The sequence below is a fragment of the Sphaeramia orbicularis genome, chromosome 18 (genome assembly GCF_902148855.1).
Source record: "Sphaeramia orbicularis chromosome 18, fSphaOr1.1, whole genome shotgun sequence".
NCBI classification, from domain to species: domain Eukaryota; kingdom Metazoa; phylum Chordata; class Actinopteri; order Kurtiformes; family Apogonidae; genus Sphaeramia; species Sphaeramia orbicularis.
In genome coordinates, this window is record NC_043974.1 from 27709258 (window position 1) to 27729641 (window position 20384).

Sequence of the window (20384 nt, forward strand, 5' to 3'; positions counted from 1 at the left end):
TCATATTATGTAAATCTACTGAGAAAACCATAAATAAAGAAAAAAACACAATTTTTCTTTGTGGTTATAGCAAATTAGAGTAATTAAATATTGAAAATAAAGGAAATATTCACTTTGATTTATTTTGTCAAGGCATCACGTTAATAGACAATGCAAACTGTTATTTACAGTGTTAGGCATCAAATAACTCCTTTACGGAGAAAATGCATATTTAAAATACAATTACTGATCAAAATCATGCATATATTCTTGTGATCTTGTGGGTTTGCATCAAAATCCCAATATTCTAATCCTAATTTAAGTTGTGTTAAAGAAAGATTAATCACATTGTCAGTGAGTATTTGGGCACAGTAATAAAGAATGAAACAAACACTAATAAAGGGAATTGACAACAGTAGAGGAGAGATATTCTGGAATGGAGTGTGAAAAGAATAAGCTGCTTTGCATTGTTTGTGGAATTTAAAATAAAAAAATTAAACTATGTAAAGCTATAACTATATTTTTTTTAAAAATGCATAACAGTCAATAAAACCCACAAATAACCATTACCTAAGGCTTGAGCTGGTGGACTTATGGATACAGGGAGCAAACAGAGCTTAAAGTGTTATTTCAATATTCCACACTCTATCTGAAAGTAGATAATACATTTTAGAAGTACCATCCCCATGCAGGGCTTTTCATTTGGACTATATCTTTTATACCCCCATAAAAATTCACCGCTATTGCTCTCAGACAAACAGAAACTTGGAGCCTTGTGTTACCTTTAATACATTCTGTTATTTTCATGACTCACCCTTTAAGCTGAACTCTCGTTCTAGCCAAACTGAAAAGAAAATTGTGCAGGGCCTTTACAAAATCCTCCTACTTTTTAGTTATTTATTGTTGAGTCAAACAGGACACCATGTGTTGGAGTGCGGCTCCAGACCGTGAGCTACTTTTCAAGACAAAGTACAGCGTGGGAGGTGGAGTTTCGTGGTCTGCTGTTTTCTGTTGTGCTGCTTCATGTTAAGCTGTTGCTGCAGGTTTGAATTCCCGGCTAATTCATCATGCAGATGTGCTGACCATCTATTTACTGTGCCGCCAAGAACTGCAACAGTAAGGGAATCAAATTAATTGTTCGGGTTTCATTGTGGAAATAAAATGCTGAATCATCAGCATTTAAATAAGCTTGCGTGCAGAGGAGAGGAGGACTCATCTTTTTGTTGCATGTTTGACCCAGTAAATTCTGTTGTAACTTTTATGTTCTGTTTGTTTTTTAACAAACCATTATACATATATATATATATATATATAAAATATGAATCCCTTTTTCCTTTCTCATGAATTTTCTCTTAAGCCCATCTAACTTGTACATTTGACAGGCTCTTTTTTTTTATCAGTTACGTGGAAACTATAATGCATTTATTTGTAACTCCATTCTTACTGCTGTGTTTTGCACTTATGCAGTGATGTTCGGAGAGTTTGTCTTTCTGTATGTCACATTGTCGTGCCTGTGTGAGTGTTTGTACAGTCTGTGATGCAGAACCAGCGGACTCGTCTTTTTCCTGTCATGTTCACTCTTTTCCTTTCTCTGTGTGTTCGTTGCCTTACCCTTGTCTTTTGCTGTGATGTTGTAGAGCTTGGGACTTATGGGAAACTAAAATATTATCACTCAATGACTGAGGAAGGTAAGCCTGAAAGTTTTCACTTGATTCTTTGAGTCAGCTTTTGCCATCCTTCTTTGTTTTTCTCCATTTAATCATGAAACAGCACCTCCCCAGATCCTTTTCTTAGTTTTGATTTGTTTTGTTTTTTGCTTGTGACATAGTTTGCACATCTCTGACGTTTTTAAGTTGGAAACCCTCTCTAAGATTTCACTGACATAAGTGCAAATCATGATTCCCATGCCACCTTTAATTTAGATTTTTAGTTTAGTTTTTTTGTTTTGTTTTGTTTTGGCTTAATTTAATTTTTTGCCAGGAGACTCTGTGCATACATATTGTGTGTCACTGTGTAATGTTTCTGCTGGTTTTTATTCCATTTATTATTAGATAATGGGTGCTTTAGTCATGTCTTGCTTATGTTTGATTCTGTGAGACGTCCTCTTTGGATTCAGACTCAAACACATTTCATTATGCAAACAGGTATACCACACTTTTTTCTACCTCACTCCCAACCAAATTTTACAGCTGTTACCCATCTGCCTCAGTGAGAAACCCATCATCTTTGCCTCAGTGCTCACTGAACGCTTCCACTTGTACCAGCAGCCGGTGCACACATGCTAGATATACGGCACTGAATTGGGCAAACTGGAGTGACTCATCCACCCGGCGGTTACGTAACGGGCAGAGCTGACAGGGAGAATGAGCGGCTGCGTAGCATCGACTAGAGAAAGGGCCCAACGTTTTCTATTTTAGCGAATTGAGAAGGTTTGACAATGTGTATGGAGTTGCAAGGAATTTTCTCACATTAAACAACGAGAAAACATTTACCGTTTCTGCCTTTTTAAAGCTTTTATCTGAAACAGCTCTGGAAAAAAATGAGAGACCACCAGGTTTGCTATTTGGAGATATGTGTATGAGTGAAATTAATAGTTTGTTTACTCTAGAAACTACTGAAGGGATTTCCCTCTTTTGCTGGAGGACGTAGATGCTGTGGTTGCACTTTGGGGAGTTGGGGACTTGGTTGTCATTCCCCCAAGAAAACTTCATCCTCTAAAAACTGGATTTATTTTTGTATAAGTCCAGACCCACAGCTCCTCGGCTAAATAAAGCTGATTAGTTTCATCCAGTGGCTCTCTGTGGCTTTGTCAAAAAACTTACTTAACATATAGACGTAAATAATATCATCGTCATCTTTATTTCCAGATTCGGTCGTCCATTTAAAAAGCAAGCAACAAATAAAATAAGTTAAAAATACAGACAAAACATCACCAGTACTATAAAACACAACTGTACCAGAGTCGCCAAAATGGTGACTGTTATCCCACTGAACTATGACTGGGATTTGTCAAAAGCCTAATGATGGAATTTTGAGAATCGTTCAATCGATAGATAAATTTGTACATTAATTTAAATAATTCTTTTTAGATTTTTCTATCATAGCCTAAAGCCATTCTTGTATCATTTTTAACATTTCTCAAATGTAAATGTGTGTGATTATGCACAAACTCAGTTTATATTTGTACATAATAAGCCTGTTTTTAAAGTAAACCTACACACCAGTGGATTTTTCTCAGTGACACAATGGACCATGTTTATGTTTGGGAAATGGTAAAACTAACCCAGTAAAAATAATGCAAATCTTAACTGTTTTCTTAATTGCATTTATGTAGTATCATAAATCAGGGTTTCTGCAGGTATCAGCAAATCTAATGTAATGCTTTTTAATGCCACTTTAAACTAATTTAATGCCCATGTCCAACTGCAGATACAGTTTTATATATAGTTTTATGACTGTTTACTGTCGACAGGCTTTAACCAGGTTCTGAATAGTTCCTCCTCCAATCGCTTCTACTGAAACTTGCATTTTCCCATTTTTTCCGACATTTGCTAATATTCCCTCCACTCTTTCGCTACAGCATGAACACGCTCACAGCATGCTGCATTCCAAGCATCCGGTGTTGTGACTTCATAAACAATAGCCAATTAAAGGATTCGACCTGTCAATCATCACACTAAACTTCCGATCAAAATTATTAAATGTTTATATAATCAAAATAAATTGTGGATAACAATGCTTTTTCTCCATCAAGTGTATTTAGATTTTTAATGCCTCTGGACATTGAATTTAATGCCATTTAAGGCCTCTCTTCAATGACTTCTAATGTATTTTAATTACCCGCAGAAACCCTGTAAATAAACCAACATTGCATAATTGTAATGGAAATGCAAACTGCCAAATAATAATGACGAGGTGAAACGTGAAGGTTATTTGAGTAAAAAATGGGCTCTGAGGATTGTGAAGGTTACTGATCCCTGTTGTAGATTATCACCGTCAAATATATATATATTTTTTTTGGTCAGTGCAAACCACAAACTATAATTGCACATAATTTCAGATGACTATTGTTTATGCTGTAATTACTATTTATGTGTTGAAACTGTTTGAAAAGCTACGTTATATAATTCTGAAACAACAAGATCTGGCAAAAAAAGTCACTATTTTGGATGTTTTCCGCATTGATTTTGCATTAATTCGTCTTGTATGCTACACCTACACCCTATAATCATAGGAAGAAGGATGGGCTGATATTTGTCCTGAATGTCAAATGGCCAAAATAAGTGTAGCGTTTGAGACCAGGAATAAAGCAAATACATTTTTTAAACAACACAGTATGAAGATTTAACTAAAAAGAATGCGAGATCGTTGTCTTCCTCTTGAATGCATTCCATAGTTTTCAATGAGGTTCACGTCCTGATATACGAAGTGGTCTCTTATTTTGTTCCAAACCTGTGTAAACGCATCTCATGTATATTGACGGAGTTACAAGCCTAAACATCAGCCATATTTAACCTATTGGGTAAAACCAAATTGACTCACCCATAACTGTGGATGGTTTACAGAGAAACACAGCCTAAGGTGAGTGATGTCAAATCAATGGCATGTGTGTTTACAGTCTTGTGAAATTGGTAAAGTATCAATGTATGTTTGTGTTTGTATGCATGTGTGTGTCTGAAAGAGAAGACAGAGGCGGGCGGGGCGGGTCATTTGTGCATCGGCAAAGTGTGGAAACACTGGCGTTTGCCATAGACGATAGATGAGGCGAGGGTAAAACCGGAACAATGGAGAAATATGAGACAGGAGGAAGGCTGGCGGTGTGACTTGGGACGGGTAATGATTTTTGCCAGAAGGTCACAGACAATTTTGACATGGTTGGGTGGAGTACGTATCGACGCGTAACTGTGTCAAGCACTGACAAATCAGCCATGCCCTCTTAAAATGAAAAAAAAAAATCTTTCATATTGATTATAATAGGCAGATTGGAACTAAACAGGACATGCAGGCAAACACTGACATGCACAGGAAGTCAGTGAAATTAGATACTGACACATGACAGCAAGGTTAATTATGCACAGGCCGCTTAATGTTTGGTATTGTTATGACATTAGATCATAAAAACCTGCCGCACTACACAACTTAGACGCATTTCTCAATGTTAGCGTAGCATTGTTAGGTGTGTGTGTGTGCCCTTAGGGGACATTTCAGACCATTGGAATTTTATGGGAGACCCCAAAGCTCCACAAGTCATACCAGCACAGACAGAATTGCCTTTGCATGAGACGTTTGCTTGTCACATCGAGAGGGCACACTGCTTATGTAAGAAACAAGGTCACGTTGTTCAATTGATGACTGGTTTCAGTCTGGTCTACTGCGTCACGGCTTCATCATTCCAGTATGAATGCACTTTTTCAATCAATAAAGCAGCAGCAACAGTGATTTTCCAATCTGCCCAAATTGTCCAACTAGCAGACGTGTGTACCTTCTTTTTGTCTTTACTCACGGTGAAATTAAAAAAAAGCAGAGTGATTAATGATTGATGGTTCCTGTTAAACATGTTCGTACAGGTATCGTATAAATGTGCTGATGACTTTTCTTTGCTGTGACCCCGGCCAAACCCTTAGCTGCTTTTAGTTTCCTGCTAACCTCTGACATCTCTTGTGAGTTTCTGATCTGATCTGACCACCAAACTAAAGCCCTCCAGAAAGCAGATCTCTTCACAAGAGATTTTCCTTGCTGGCTTTCTCTCCACCAAGGACCAGGACATTGCAGGATCATCAGTATATGATATGCTATGTCATATTGACTCCCAGTGTTGTCTGAACAGCAGTTTTGCGTGGAGTCTCCGCACTGTGCTTTTGAAATGTGACCCATCTGGGGTTAAAGGTGACCACGAAGGAGCTGTGACTGGGATGAGGCCAAAAGGCGTTGAGGCTGCAGCCGCTCCGTGTTCCACGTTTAACCCGCTGTGCTGATTCTTTTGCAGGTAAATTCCGAGAGAAGGCGTCCATTCTTCACAAGATCGCTAAAAAGAAATGCCAAGTTGAGGACAGCGAGAAGGCCAATGGAGTCGCGAGCCGTTCAGGTAGAAACTTCTCTGATTTTAATTAAAGTGTGTGATATTTAGAGACATTTAGTGGTAAAGTTGCATGCAGATTGCAGAACTGTATACCCCCACTACCCTCCCCTATGGTGGCTGCATAAACACAGAACTCCCTCATTATAGCCACTATTTGTTTCGTTTTTTCTGAACTCTTTTAACATACTTTTCATCATATTGAAATTCAATGGGTCTAAGCTGGGGCGCCGCTAAATTGTGGACCCCACAGAAGGTAAACATTGTGGGCCCTTCAGGAAAGACTTTATCTGTAAATCTGTTGTCAGAGCAGGGGGTATGATCGTACTGTAACAACTGGAGGTATAGGGGTGCATTTCATAAGTGCCGTAACAACCACAACGGGCATGAAAACGAAAGTAAAACTTAATTTTGAACGTCCGACTCCCGGCTTCTATGTCCCTCTTTTGCTGCGAGGCTGACACAAAATTTTCACAACTTCTAACCTATATATCCGCTGGGCCCCATGGAAATGCTGGGCCCCATGAATTTGTCATGCCCCCCCGTCCCCCACCCCCTTTACGGTGCCCCAGGGTCTAAGGTTATGTTCAGACAGCAGGTCTTAATGTACAATTTGATTTTTGGTGAAGTCCGATTTTTTTTTTTGTGTGTGTGCTCATTCATAATACTCGTTAAATGCGACTTTTGAGTATAAATTGAATGCGACCCATGTGCAAAAGAGGTCCTGACGTAATACGTGACCACACAGGCACGCACTGTGTTTACAGATGTAGAATTGGGATGTTTGTCGGATAAATGCAACCTGGCCGTTCAGACTGAAGTTGCATTGCAAAATATCAGATGCATATCAGATGAAAGTGCCCTGGGTCAAATTTGAAAAAATCGGATTTGTGGTGTTGAAACTGTCTTTCACAGACCGGATAAAGGTCACATATGGGGAAAGAAATTTGGATTTTGGCCACATTTGCCTGCAGTCTGAACGTAGCCTAAGCGTATGAGATACGTGACCATGCAGGCACGCACTGTGTTTAAGTAAATATGGAGGGATGCAGAATTGTGGCGTTTGTTGCATTTCAATGACGTAAAGGTCGGATAAATGCGACCTGGCCATTCAGACTAAAGTCGCATTGCAAAATATCAGATATGTATCACATTTAGGACCACATATGAAAGTGGCCTGGGTCAGATTTGTGCTATTCAAACGGTCTTTAATAGATCAGATACAGGTCACATATGGGCAAAAAAATCGGATTTGGGCCATGTTTGCCTGCGGTCTGAACATAGCCTAAGAGTATGAGATTCCTGCATGGACTGTGTTTTCAGGACTAAAATCTGCCCCTCAACACAGGTTTTATATGCGTTTTCACACAGGTAGAAGGTTTAATTACAGCTCTAATTATTAATCGCTGATCAGATTTTATCAGATGTAGACATGGACACAATTGTGCCTTACTGCTCTGTGTCTCAACATGGATTTGGATTCACAAGAAGCATGCATATATAGGTTAAATCTCCTGTCGGTGCCCTTGACCCCGGCACCGATGCAGATCTGGAGTTGGCCCCTGAAGCACCGTCAATGGCAGCTCACTGCTCCTAATGTGCTAAGAGCTTATGTTAATCACTAATCTTAAAGGAAAATTGTGTGTAAAATGCAGAGACCGATTTCCCTACAGGGTAAACCTTTCACCCTTAACCATACTTTTTTCATAAACAGCATGAAACCACATCAGGTCATCATTTATATTTAGTCTTTGAGTTTTCACCAAGAAGAGATGCAAACAGAAGTTGTGTGTTTTCTTTCTAAGGTCCGAATGCCTTTTTCATGGCTCCGTTGCCTCACCAGTTGTTGACGGTGAATATTCAAAGCTTCCTTGTAATATTAATTGGAGGTTTTCACAAGCCCCATCTCCCACTAAGAGTGACTCATAATTTTGACACCTTCACACTCCTATCTTTGATTATTCGCAAGCTCACACTGGTCCCCACACCACAGAACACGCACTCCGATCCATAAAATAACTAGAAAAGCACTCGGAGAGCGCAGACCTCCGCCAAGGCAGATCAGTACCCCCCCCTCAATCACCACCAAAATTTAATAATTTGTTCCTTGTGCCAGTATCAACATTTCCTAAAATTTTCATCCAAATCAATCCTTAACTTTTTGAGTTTTCTTGCACACGGACAGAAAGACAGACAGACAAACCAACACCGGCAAAAACATAACCTCTTTGGCGGAGGTAATAAAGTGAATGGTAAAGACCTGGGGCGCCACTAGCGATTGTGGGCCCCATGAAAGCTAAACGATGTGGGCCCTTTATAAAATTCCATATCTTATCGATTTGTTGGAGTGAGGAGTGGGGGGGAGTGGGGCGGCAGTTATATACGTAAGGGTGCAGCCCATAACTAACATAACTAACGCTGGCGTGAAGCAAAAGTGGAACTTAACACGCTTTCAATGTCCGACTCCTGGCTTCTATGCCTCTATTATACAGCGGACCTTAACCAAAACTTCTAACCTGTATCCACTGGGCCCCCTCCACTGTTCTATAGGCCCCCTGGAAATGCTGGGCTCCATGAATTTGTAATGTTTACACCCCCCCTTTTACATTAGCAGAATTCAAAATTTATTCAAAAGTGAAGGAATCAAAAATTTTAGTGCTAACAGACACTAAAGATGCTGTGGATAATGCTCCTATCTTAACAAACACAGGTTATGTATGACAGGAAACACCACTCTGTATCATTTATAATGTTGTAGTTCAGTGGTGACTTCTACAGGATTATCTTATTTTTCACTGCTGTGTAATTTTATAAAAGTATGAAAAGAAAGAAAAAAAGGCAAATGTTTGATTAATGAAATACACCAGATGTCCACTGGCTGAATGAGTATTGAATAGTTGCCTATTTTGATTTTAAGGGGATATGACTTCTGGTCTACATTCATGAAAATTGACAATGATACACCTGAACACTGGATGCCACCCACTATGAAATGGAAAAAACAGGATAGAGGATGTCTGTCCTGAGCTGCTGGACAAACTTTGCAGATTCTGTCAAAGACAACTCGTTTGCTCTCTCACTATATTTCATTTTCAGCAAACAAAACCATGTGATGGGATTCTAAACTAATGTAAAAAGACGTGATTGTGAATAATATATCCCATTTCTTCAGTTCTCCAACTCACATTGGAACTTTTTCAGTGTTGTCTGTAGATGTTGTTTGACTGCTCCCAAACATAATTTGTTCTTGTTAAAACTTCAACAGGACTTATGTCCCTCTATTAAATATTCCTCCCACCGAAATAGTTAATGAGCATCACATCTGATGTTAAACAAGCATGACATTATCAAGAACTGCCAAATTGATTGGAAGTGTTGTCTTCAAGCAGTATTTAAATCAATCTCAGTCACTGCCAAGTGTAATTTATGTATTTTTCACTTCAAAGAGCAGTGAACCAAAGGCTAAACACAAGGCTAGAGGAAATGCTTTTATGGCCACAATGTAGAGAGAGCAGCAAAAATCAAAGAGACATCCTTGTTTGTCCACAAGGAAAAAAATTATGCTAACAGTGGCACATTAACATATTACCATCTTAATCAAAATGCATGACTGGTAGTCATCGTATTACTTTATTTTCAGGCCTCAAATATTTCAAATTAACTGCGTGGTGTCAGTGCTAAAAAGATTTACTACAAGACATTAGAGTAGTTTCAAATATGATGCCTGTGATTAGTTACATATCCCATCTTTAGCCCTAATATGACAACATCAAACAGAAGGGCGAGGTCACGTGTTGGACGATAGCACTATCAAGTGACATTATCTGTCCAAGTGTCTTTCTAATTATGTCACAACCACATTTGGATGAAAGCAATTTCCACGGCAATTATAATTTTATCATCTGATTACATGGCTTTGGGCTCTTTGTATTTTAATAAGGGCTGTTAAGTAAGTCTGGCCTCAAATGAAATGAGTCAGCCGCAAGAATAAAGCGTGATGAGGAACAGGGATGGTAAGAACACTGTCATACACATATAAGGACTGAATTTCTGATTGTTATTTAAAAGAATTAGCATGAATGGAGTTCATTGTTTAGATCCCCTACTTGAAAAAAAACATAAGTGATAAATAAAGGTGAATATATATGCTGTGGGTTTCACTAAAATCATCAACATGTGACAAATGAGTGAATAAGAGACAAAGGCATGTTTTTCTTTAATGTATCTTCTATATTATTTTGTTAAAAACATCCCCACTTTGCCTCCTTTCCAGGACGGTAAGTGGGAAAAGTAACGGCATATGAAAGAATGTCATATAGGATGCAGGACAAGACAGAAAAATAGCTTTAGATTTTAAAGGCTAAAAGGATTCACACTGAAAAGACAATGATCAAATACCTTATGTATATATGTGTGTATATTATGATTAGACACCTCTGTGTAGATCAGTGGTTCCCAACCTTTTTTGGCTCGTGACCCCATTTTAACATCACAAATTTATGGCGACCCCAGACGGAACAGACATTTTTTGCTAAAATTAATCTGTTTTTGATCATGTAATAGTTTGCTATACTATGTTGCTAATAAATGTTAATTTTAGAGGACATTTAGTCTATATAATGTATATTACTTCGGACGGAAGCAGACAAGTCAGGTGTAGATTACTGTTCAAAGTGAGAATTTGATTTTCCTTGGTCAGGATATGTACAGTCAGTCCAGCTTGGATTTACAAGGCTGACAATGAATACTGAACAAACAATAACTCAAACTATGAATTATGAAAGAGCTGCAGCATCTGAAACCGACCACAATGACCATTTGAAAGATAAACAGAAACAGTGCTTCAGTTTCAGCTTCACAGTTTGTCATGTCTTTTAAGGATTGGGATTGTCTCTCTCAACTCACCATGTATTTTTTATTAGTAATTTTTTTAATCAATTACTAGAAATTTCAGGCGACCCCATTTGAATTCCAGGTGACCCCACATGAGGTCCCGACCCCAAGGTTGAAAAACAGTGGTGTAGATATTTATGGTGTGTGTATATATTATATACATGGTACTCAAAATTGATGTGTACAGGATAAAAAGCCACTATATTGATATGAAGACCCCTTCTGATTATGGATAGGTGGGTAAGAGGGTGGGTAATTTACCAATGCTCTAATGTTAGTATTTGATGTGTGATATGTTTGGAAAAATGAAATAAAAAATTCAAATCATAAAAAAAACAATCATTTTGATGTATTTTGTGTCCAGACAGTAGACTTACTCACATTACTTTTGCTCAATTACAACTCTCTGGGATATAACTAAAATCTCATCCCACTATATATAACACTGGACAATAAAAAAAACTTGCTGACTGCCACTAGAGGAAAAACATCTGATCAGACTCGGTAATTCCAAATCTGAAATCCCAATTTTGAGTTATGTGAAGTTGTCAAAGACATTAATTTTCCAATGTTGCACCGACAGTTTTTATTGTATATTCATAATCTGAAGAGAATATGTGCTAAACAGGTCACATTTACTTCTAGATGTAAACATCAAGCCCAGGGAAGAATTAACTTCAGTTGCAGAACCCATCAGCTCAGCTTGGAATGTTTCAGACTTTGTCTCCTGTTCTTGTTGGTTGTGACAGTTTCTTGTTGTAGAACCAACATTAGTCACCATTATGTTTGGGTTGAAGCCCCTTGGTACCTGTTTTCTGTTTCATAAGTATGTGGATGAAATTCTTCACCAGACCAATGTTATAATTGTTTTGGATTTTTCATTATAGTTTAGTTTTATTTAGTTTTGACTTTTTTTATTTAATTCAGGTAGTTTTGATTATTTTTTAGTGTAGGTTTGCTAGTTTTTATTAGTTTTTGTTTTTTTCTAAATGCTTAGTTTTAGTATTAGTTTTAGTTTTTTTATATCTTATATCTCCCTCGCCGTCTTAGTTAAATAAATCCCATACAGGACTCTGCTGCTTTCCTCCAACTTTAGTCTCCATGTTGCCAGGTAGAGTGGGGACAAAAAGCCAACTCTAAACCACAAGTGACGAGAAGTGACAGACCGTGAAGTGCCATATGGTTCTGCCCACTAAAATTGCTCGAGCGAAATAAATCGATTTCATATCAATCCGACATTGATGAAGACAAAAAGAAAGGGAATTTTATCCATAACTTTTCAGAAGTTTTAGTTAGTTTTGTAAGCACACAATACAATAGGGGCGGCCCTCGGCTCAGGTGGTAGAGTGGGTCATCCAATAACCGAAGGGTTGGCGGTTCGAATCCCGCTCTGTCCTAGTCAGTCCACTGTGTCCTTGGGCAAGACACTTCCCCCTCCTTGCCCCCAGTGCCACTCACACTGGTGTATGAATGTTTGGTGTTGGTCGGAGGGGCCGTTGGCGCAAAATGGCAGCCACGCTTCTGTCAGTCTGCCCCAGGGCAGCTGTGGCTACAGATGTAGTTTACCACCACCAGAGGGAGAATGTGAGAGCGAATGAATAATAGGTCAATAATGTAAAGCGCTTTGGGTGCCTAGAAAAGCGCTAGATAAATCCAATCCATTATTAATACAGTTTCAGTTAGTTATCGTTTTTTCTTTGAATTATAGTTTTGCTTCTTTTTATTCAAGTTTTATTGCAACTTTACAAACAGTAAACAAACAAGCATAAAACAGTCGGTAAAATTAAAATTACAATGATGCTACAAGACCGGTTTATGTAATACAGTATATGTTTTTGCAACATCACTAGCACACTGAGGTAGTACATAATGTTTGCACAATAGCTCATATTGTATAGTAAAATTTTAATCATTGTTTTTATTTCTGCCTGTTAAAAGGAAGTTTTTCCTCGCCACTGTCACCAGTCACAAGTGTTTGCTCCTGGAGGATTCTGTTGGGTTTCTGTAAATTGGCTTAGAGTCTGGTTTTGACCAACTCTATATATAAAGTGTCATGAGATAACTTTTTTGTTGTGAGCTGGCGCTATATAAATAAAATTTGATTGATTGAGTGATTTGATTGGTTTTCCCCTGTAAGTCGCTTTGGAAAAGAGCGTCTGCCAAATACATAAACATATACATAAATACATAAACATATTTATTTCAGTTAACAAAATTGTTTCTTCAATGGAAATTTTACCTTAGTCTTTTATACCCAAACCACATCCTTGCAGCAGAATTTGCCACTATTTTGAGTAAAAACCCTTTGCATTTTGCCAGAATTAGCCCGATCTGTGTCACAGTCATTGTTTGTGCTGTTTTTTCTTGCAAATTTCAGACCTGTATCTGTAAAGTCTTGAACTAGTGATAAAAAAAGAAATGCAACGAACAGTGAGATTCGAAACATTACAATATAAATTGATATTTTCCTCACTTTCTTCCATCTTTTATTCCTCTAAAAGTTTGTCTCTTTGTTCTCCAATCTTCTGCACAGATAAAAACCTCCCAAACAGCTCCAGCGTAGAAGTGGAAGTAACACCACCCATGAATGGAACAGCAGGACAAGAGGGAGAAACGGTAAGAAACACACACTTGGACACACAACCAAACTCTGTTAACGTCTTATCAAAAGCACCAAACACAGACTCATATCACAGTTACAGAGACATTTACAAATATTTGATACCTTTCATCTGCATCTGTATTTCACCTTGAGTGTGATTGATGCAGTGACTATGGCACAGGTCACTACTGCTGATAATTTCCCAGCATGCGCTCGGGCAAGTTCCTCCATCATCAGCCAGACCTGCCAAAGACCCGCCTCCTCCCACTGAGTTCTGTAATCACACTCCTCACTCACCTGCTGCTCCCCGCCGCTGGGCGCTGGAAACGAGCACACTTTTCTCACACTCCCTGACACACAAGCACACACTTTGACGCACAGCCAGACGTAGAGAGCGTCACAACGCCACCTGCAGCAGTTGTAGCCGGCGTGAGCGATGGCGACGGGATGCAGTGACCCGCCGGGCCAGCAGACGGTCCTGGGGCAAGAGGGCAGCGATTCAAAGTCGCACACTGAGAAGGATGGAGGCAAAAGGAGAAGGGTGTGTCTCCTCCAGCTGGAGGCTCCACATTTCACTGCCAAGAATAACCATATATTTTTAGCCACGAAAACTAGAACCCATTTACCTTTATTTATTTGGCCCACGCTTAATCACTAGCTGATGTATTCTGAGACGGCACCGACACATTTACAAATCGTTTCCAGTTGGTTTCAGTCTTTGACAGTCAAACCGACAGCGCTGGTGAGAAAACTGTCTGTTGTCTACATTTGTTTGCCTGAAAAAAAAGGACACCTCTGGGAAATTAGTATTTTTTTGTAAAAGAAAAGGTCTCTCATTAAAAAGGTGTTACTGTTTTAAGAAAATATATCCAACTTTCTCTTTGTAAGGTACTCCAACTAATATTGAGATTTATTCAACCAGTAACCCAGTGTTTCCCAACCTTTTTGAGCCACAGCACATATTTTACATTTGAAAAATCCCAAGGCACACCATTAAACAAAAATGTCACAAAAAGTTTATTTATTGAAATGTAATGCAAATCTAGTCTCAATTTACTCGCTCAGTGGGAAACCTGGGCCTGTTTAGTTGAACACAAAGATGATATTCTTCCAGGAATTGAAGAAAGACACGCACGAATCTTCCTCAACAGCTCTGAGTCTCTCTTTTTTTTTTTTAGGGGGGGCAGGCACATCGGGGGTGCATGGGCGAGTCTTTTGGAACAAGAAAGCTGAGAGGGGTGCATCAGTTACCCTTCAGACGGACCCCCAGATTGAAGTCCGTTGTATAATAGTATGGGAGGCAAATCTCCCCCTCTCCAACCTGATACCTGGGGTTCGCGGGTAACTCGTTAATCCACGCATCACTATTGAGGGGGGCTTTATCAACAGAATGCACCCCATCAGGGCCGATTCACTTTTATTTTTCAATGGGAAACAAGAGACTGTTGTTGTAGAGTGGATCACTGGTGCGTGTAGTCGTATGTATCTATATCACGTTTACAGTACCAATCAGGTGAAATTAGATAATTTTCCAGGGCACACCTGATGATCTCTCACAGCACACTTATGTGCCGCAGCACACAGGTTGGGAAACACTGCTGTAACCAACTGAAACAGTGGCTTCCATAATGCAACAGCTGAAAAACAAGATTTTACCCTTATTTTAAGAATGAAACCATTTACAAAACTTTAAAACGGTTTAAATCACTCTTTTTTTATATCCTATAGTAACCACAACTTCATTTTTAGTTTTTCTGCGGAATCACTTATATTGTGGTTTTTCTCAAAAGACAATTTGGTTTCCTTCCAGTAGAATTGTTTATGTCGTAAAATACAACCACTAAACAGAAACACTCAGCAAACAGAATATCTTTTAATCCATTTTGGGAAGGCTGGTCGCTACTATAAATGAGGGCTGTCCACTCTATAGAGAGCCTAACCTAACTCACCTAACTTTGGAAAAAATATGAATGCATGAGTCAAATTATTTTATTAGAATTTAAAAAAGTTATGGTTTGTTATGATGATCATAAAATAGGAACTGGACTACAGAAGCAACAACAGTGGACTGCATCTCTCATACAGTCGTGGAAAAAATTATTAGACCACCCTAGTTTTCTTCAATTTCTTGTTCATTTTAATGCCTGGTACAACTAAAAGTACATTTGTTTGGACAAATATAAAGATAACAACGAAAATAGCTCATAGGACTTTAATTTCAGAGCTGATATCTCTACATTTTCCATGTTTTCTTGATAATAATGACATTCAAACTAATGTTAGGAGTCTTTATGGCAGGAGTAATTTTAACTCTCACAGGTTTTGTTTTGTGAAGAATAAATTGTTTATATCTTTTTGCTCAAATATTTATCTCTGTTACTTATGGGTTAATTTTAAACGTTGTACCGCTCACTCAGTCAGAGTTGCTTTTAACGATACATTCCATATTATACATGGTTTTTATCATAGCTGTAGTGCTAGGGGTATGTTCTGTTTTAATAATGTTCGCTTTTATTATGAGATGTTACGGAAAGCAATTTTGAATTTTATACTGCGTTTAAGTCACTCTAGAAATGTTGTAATTTTTACAATTGTTAACTCTGACTTTTATACTGATTCTACACTTGTTAAATACTGGAACCAGCATCTTTATACTTGTTGTTGAAGATAGGGTGTGTGCATGTGTGTCGTTTTTACATTTATAACCTTTTTATTGTTTTTTTAATGCTCATTATACTCTATGGACTGTAACTATTTACATGTCTGATACAAATAAACAAATGAAAATGAAACAATAATAACCAAAATCACTTCAGTTCTTACATCAATAGCTATGGCATTGCACTGCCAAAAACAGTGCTTTGAGGCATTCCATGTTTTCTTTTCTGTCTGTTTTAGTCACATGATACACACAGGAGTTAGTACTTGATTGCATAACTATTGTTTTTGATGACTTTTGATGGTCTAATAATTTTTTCCCTGACTGTATCTTTCAATCCATGTAGGGAAGGCCGGTCGCTGCTATAAATGAAGGCTATCAACTCTATAGAGAGCCAAACCTAACTCACGTTAACTTTGGAAAAATATGAATACGTGAGACAAATTATTTTATTAGAATAAAAAAAGTTGTGGTTTGTTAAGATGATCATATAATAGGAACTGGACTACGAAAGCAACAACAGTGGTCTGCATCTCTCATTATATGTGACACACATCACCAACAGCCGCCAACACCAAAATGGCTGCCAACTCCACATATTCCACCTCATTCTTTGACAGCGAGATGAAAAAGTATTAAAAGTGGACTAAATCAAATAACAGTCACGACAAGTCAAGTTGAAGCCGTGGAGATGTCCTCAAAGCCTATGAACAGATCATGGAGATGCCACCTCTGTGACTTTCAGATGTGTAAACTTTATATTTACATATTTTCTCAGTCTGATATTGCAACAGTTTTACAACTATAATTGATTTGACATGTAAAATTTTCTTTTAAATTGACAAACATCATGTGATAATGATGACACAACCAGAAGGGGCAGGGCTTCAGCTCTTAAAAGCTAACACTATATACAGTCGCAGAACATGTGCAGAGGCGGGGTACACCCTGGATGTGTCACCAGTTTGCAGTGCAATATTTAACTATTTGTATAAATGGAACATAATCGTAATTATTGTTTTGGTGTATAATTAGGTGGTATCAAAGAATGAGCTATTAATACAGTCTCGGAAAAACTTACTAGACCAGGGGTGGCCAACCCTGGTCCTGGAGAGCCACTACCCTGCATGTTTTAGATGTTTCCCTCTTCCAGCACACCTGACGGTCGTTATCAGGCTTCTGCAGAGTTTGATGATAGGCTTATCATTTGAATCAGGTGTGTTGGAAGAGGGACACATCTAAAACATGCAGGATAGTGGCTCTCCAGGACCAGGGTTGGCCACCCCTGTACTAGACCATCAAAAGTCATCAAAAACAAAGGTTATGCAATCTAGTACTAACTCCTTTGTGTATCATGTGACTAAAACAGACAGAAAAGAAAACATGGAATGCCTAAAAGCACTGTTTTTGTCAGTACAATGCCATAGCTATTGATGTAAGAACTGAAGTGATTTTGGTTATTATCCAGAAAACATGGAAAATGGATAGATATCAGCTCTGAAATTAAACTCTTATGAGCTATTTTTGTTGTTATCGTTATATTTGTCCAAACAAATGTAGCTTTAGTTGTACCAGGCATTAAAATGTACAAGAAATTGAAGGGCGGTCTAATAATTTTTTACTCGACTGTAGTATATATGCATTTAGGCCATGTAATGGAGTAAATATCAAAAACTTCTATATCAAAAAAAGCTAGCATCTTTCTAACTATTCAAAGCTTTGCAAATATAGCCCACTCTTTCTCTTTGTTAATGCTCAAACACATGTTCTCTCATATCATTTCTCCTGTCTATTTATACCACAAACTTTCTTTGTCTTTTCTCTTCTTGTGTGAGGTTTACTAGCTCTGATACGGCAGTGGCATCCTCAGTCACAAGTGTCAGTCGCTATTAACATCTTTGTGAGAGCAACTGACTAAAGACGTAAGACTAGAATGTTTACACACCACACCTACATGACTTTATCTGAGACTTGCCTTGGTCTGAATGAGTCATTGCATCCAGATCACATTCATAATCAGCATAAAAGTGTAAGTGCAGAACAGTAATTCATGAAAATTACATGTTCTACTGACATTTTTTTCCGATTTTTTTCTATTTGACCTGATTGAAGGGTCTTGTAAAGGTAGGACACATACATTGTAATATGACCAGAAGCTTTGCTACAAATATATCCGCAATTCTATCGGGCAGTAGTTCCCAAAGTTTTTGGCTTGTGACCCCATTTTAATATCACAAATTTCTGAGACTTTTTTTTGTCTTTTGCTAAAATTAATTTGTTTTTGATCATGTAAGAATTTGCTATACTATGTTGCGGATACATGTGAGTTTTAGATTACATTTGGTCTGTGTAATCTATATTATTATGGACGGAGGCAGAAAAGCCAAGTGTAGATTACTGCACAAAGTTAGAATTTTATTTTCCTTGGTCAGGATATGTACAGTCAGTCCAGCTTGGATTTACAAGGCTGACCATTAATACTGAACAAACAAGAACTCAAACTATGAATTATGAAAGAGCTGCAGCATCTGAAACCGACCACAATGAACATTTGAAAGATAAACAGCACCACAGTGCTTCAGTTTCAGCTTCAGAGATTGTCATGTCTTTTACGTATTGTGATTGTCTCTTTCAACTCACCATATATTTTTTGTGCATAATTTTATTTTATTTTTTATTAATTACTAGAAATTTCAGGCGACCCCACGTGGGGTCCCGACCCCAAGGTTGAAAAACGCTGATCTATTCACTTTTCCTCATATATTTTGTCTTAAAGTTCATCATCAAGTATCATTTTCCCGTGGAATAATCTAAATTCTGTTTCCAACTGCATGGATGTCGGAATGTGAAACATTAAAAGAGATGTTAAGATATGTCAAAAAATAAACTCATGCTTTCTTACATATGCATGTACCCTGTATGTCCTGGCTTTATTCTTAACATTTAGCTCTATATGTCTAAACTGAATTGATCCTTTTAAAAGCTGCCATGTCAGAGCACAGCTGAGGCAGAAGATCATTTTTCTTTAATCCATGTTGAAGACCTATTAGCTTCACTGCAGAAAACTCAAACTGTGAATTATGAAAGAACTGCAGCATCTTAAACTGGCCATAATGAACATTTGAAAGATAAACAGGACCACAGTGCTTGAGTTTCAACTTCAGTTTGTCTTTTATGTATTGTGATTGTCTCTCAACTCACCATATATTTTTTATTTGTCAGTTTTTTATTATTATTGATATCAATTACTAGCCATTTCAGGCAACTCCATTTGAATTCCAGGTGACCCCACATGGGGTCTCAACCCCAAGGCTGAAAAACATTGCCATAGGGACTGGTATTAATCTTGCATGATCCAAAACCTGGGCTTTGTTAACACTGTCCTGATATGTTGTTGAATGAATAGCTTTGCGCTCCAGAAACAGTATTTGTAGTAGATTAAATACAGTAACCTGGTAGGAGAGTACAGTATATAGGAGGATTTCAGAAAAAGGACCTGCTAAAGATAAGCTCTGATTCCCACCATGTCCATGTGAGTATTGATCTATTCCACTGCACCAAGTGGTTTTCAGATTGATCTCTCACTCCTGTGTTAATAATAGTCTTTACAGCTAAAACATTACACCCCTGAAGCTGAAAAAAAGAAGGAAAGGAAGACTAAAAAAAAACCAAGCCAATGCAGGCTGTTTTGGCTGATTTTTTTTTGTTTTTCAGTCACCTCAAAACTTTCAGGGCTAATGCAGAAAATCAGACGGGTGGAACAGAAGCACGTTCACCAGGTGGTGATTCACAGACTTTGGAAGAGCTGAACGCTTATTGGCATGCTTAATTCTCACATGCCACTATTTTTAGAGCTCTGTCCCACAGTGCACCTGTCTGTGTCAGCCAGAGGCCCCGTCATACTAATTGTTCAATTCCTCCCGGATGCCTTGGCAACCAAGATTGGGGAATAAGAGGATGGTTAAGGTCAAATTAGAATCTGCAGCAGACTTCTTGTACAAACTCCTCCCCTGATAGCTGAAACACTTGAGAACACACTATTACAGAAATGAAGGGGTTACTTTTTCTGTGTATGGCATACATCCCTTCAGCTTTCATTACATTATGCTGTTTTCTAGTAAAGATGAAAGACGAGCACATCCGGCGTGTGACTCACTGCAAATTGTCTTTCCTTA

The 20384-nt window shown here is 38.2% G+C and overlaps 1 protein-coding gene across 5 annotated transcripts in view; it reads left to right on the forward strand.

Annotated features, from left to right (window-relative positions):
* LOC115438295 (solute carrier family 24 member 2) overlaps positions 1 to 20384 on the forward strand; it is a 70403-nt gene that overhangs the window by 37865 nt on the left and 12154 nt on the right. For 3 of the 5 annotated variants that reach the window (XM_030161807.1, XM_030161808.1, XM_030161809.1), the window contains 3 exons: positions 1617 to 1667; positions 5966 to 6064; positions 13482 to 13564. In XM_030161807.1, coding sequence (XP_030017667.1) covers positions 1617 to 1667; positions 5966 to 6064; positions 13482 to 13564 — 233 coding nt within the window. The remainder of the gene's footprint in view (positions 1 to 1616; positions 1668 to 5965; positions 6065 to 13481; positions 13565 to 20384) is intronic. The other 2 variants (XM_030161811.1, XM_030161810.1) reach the window with 1 other exon arrangement.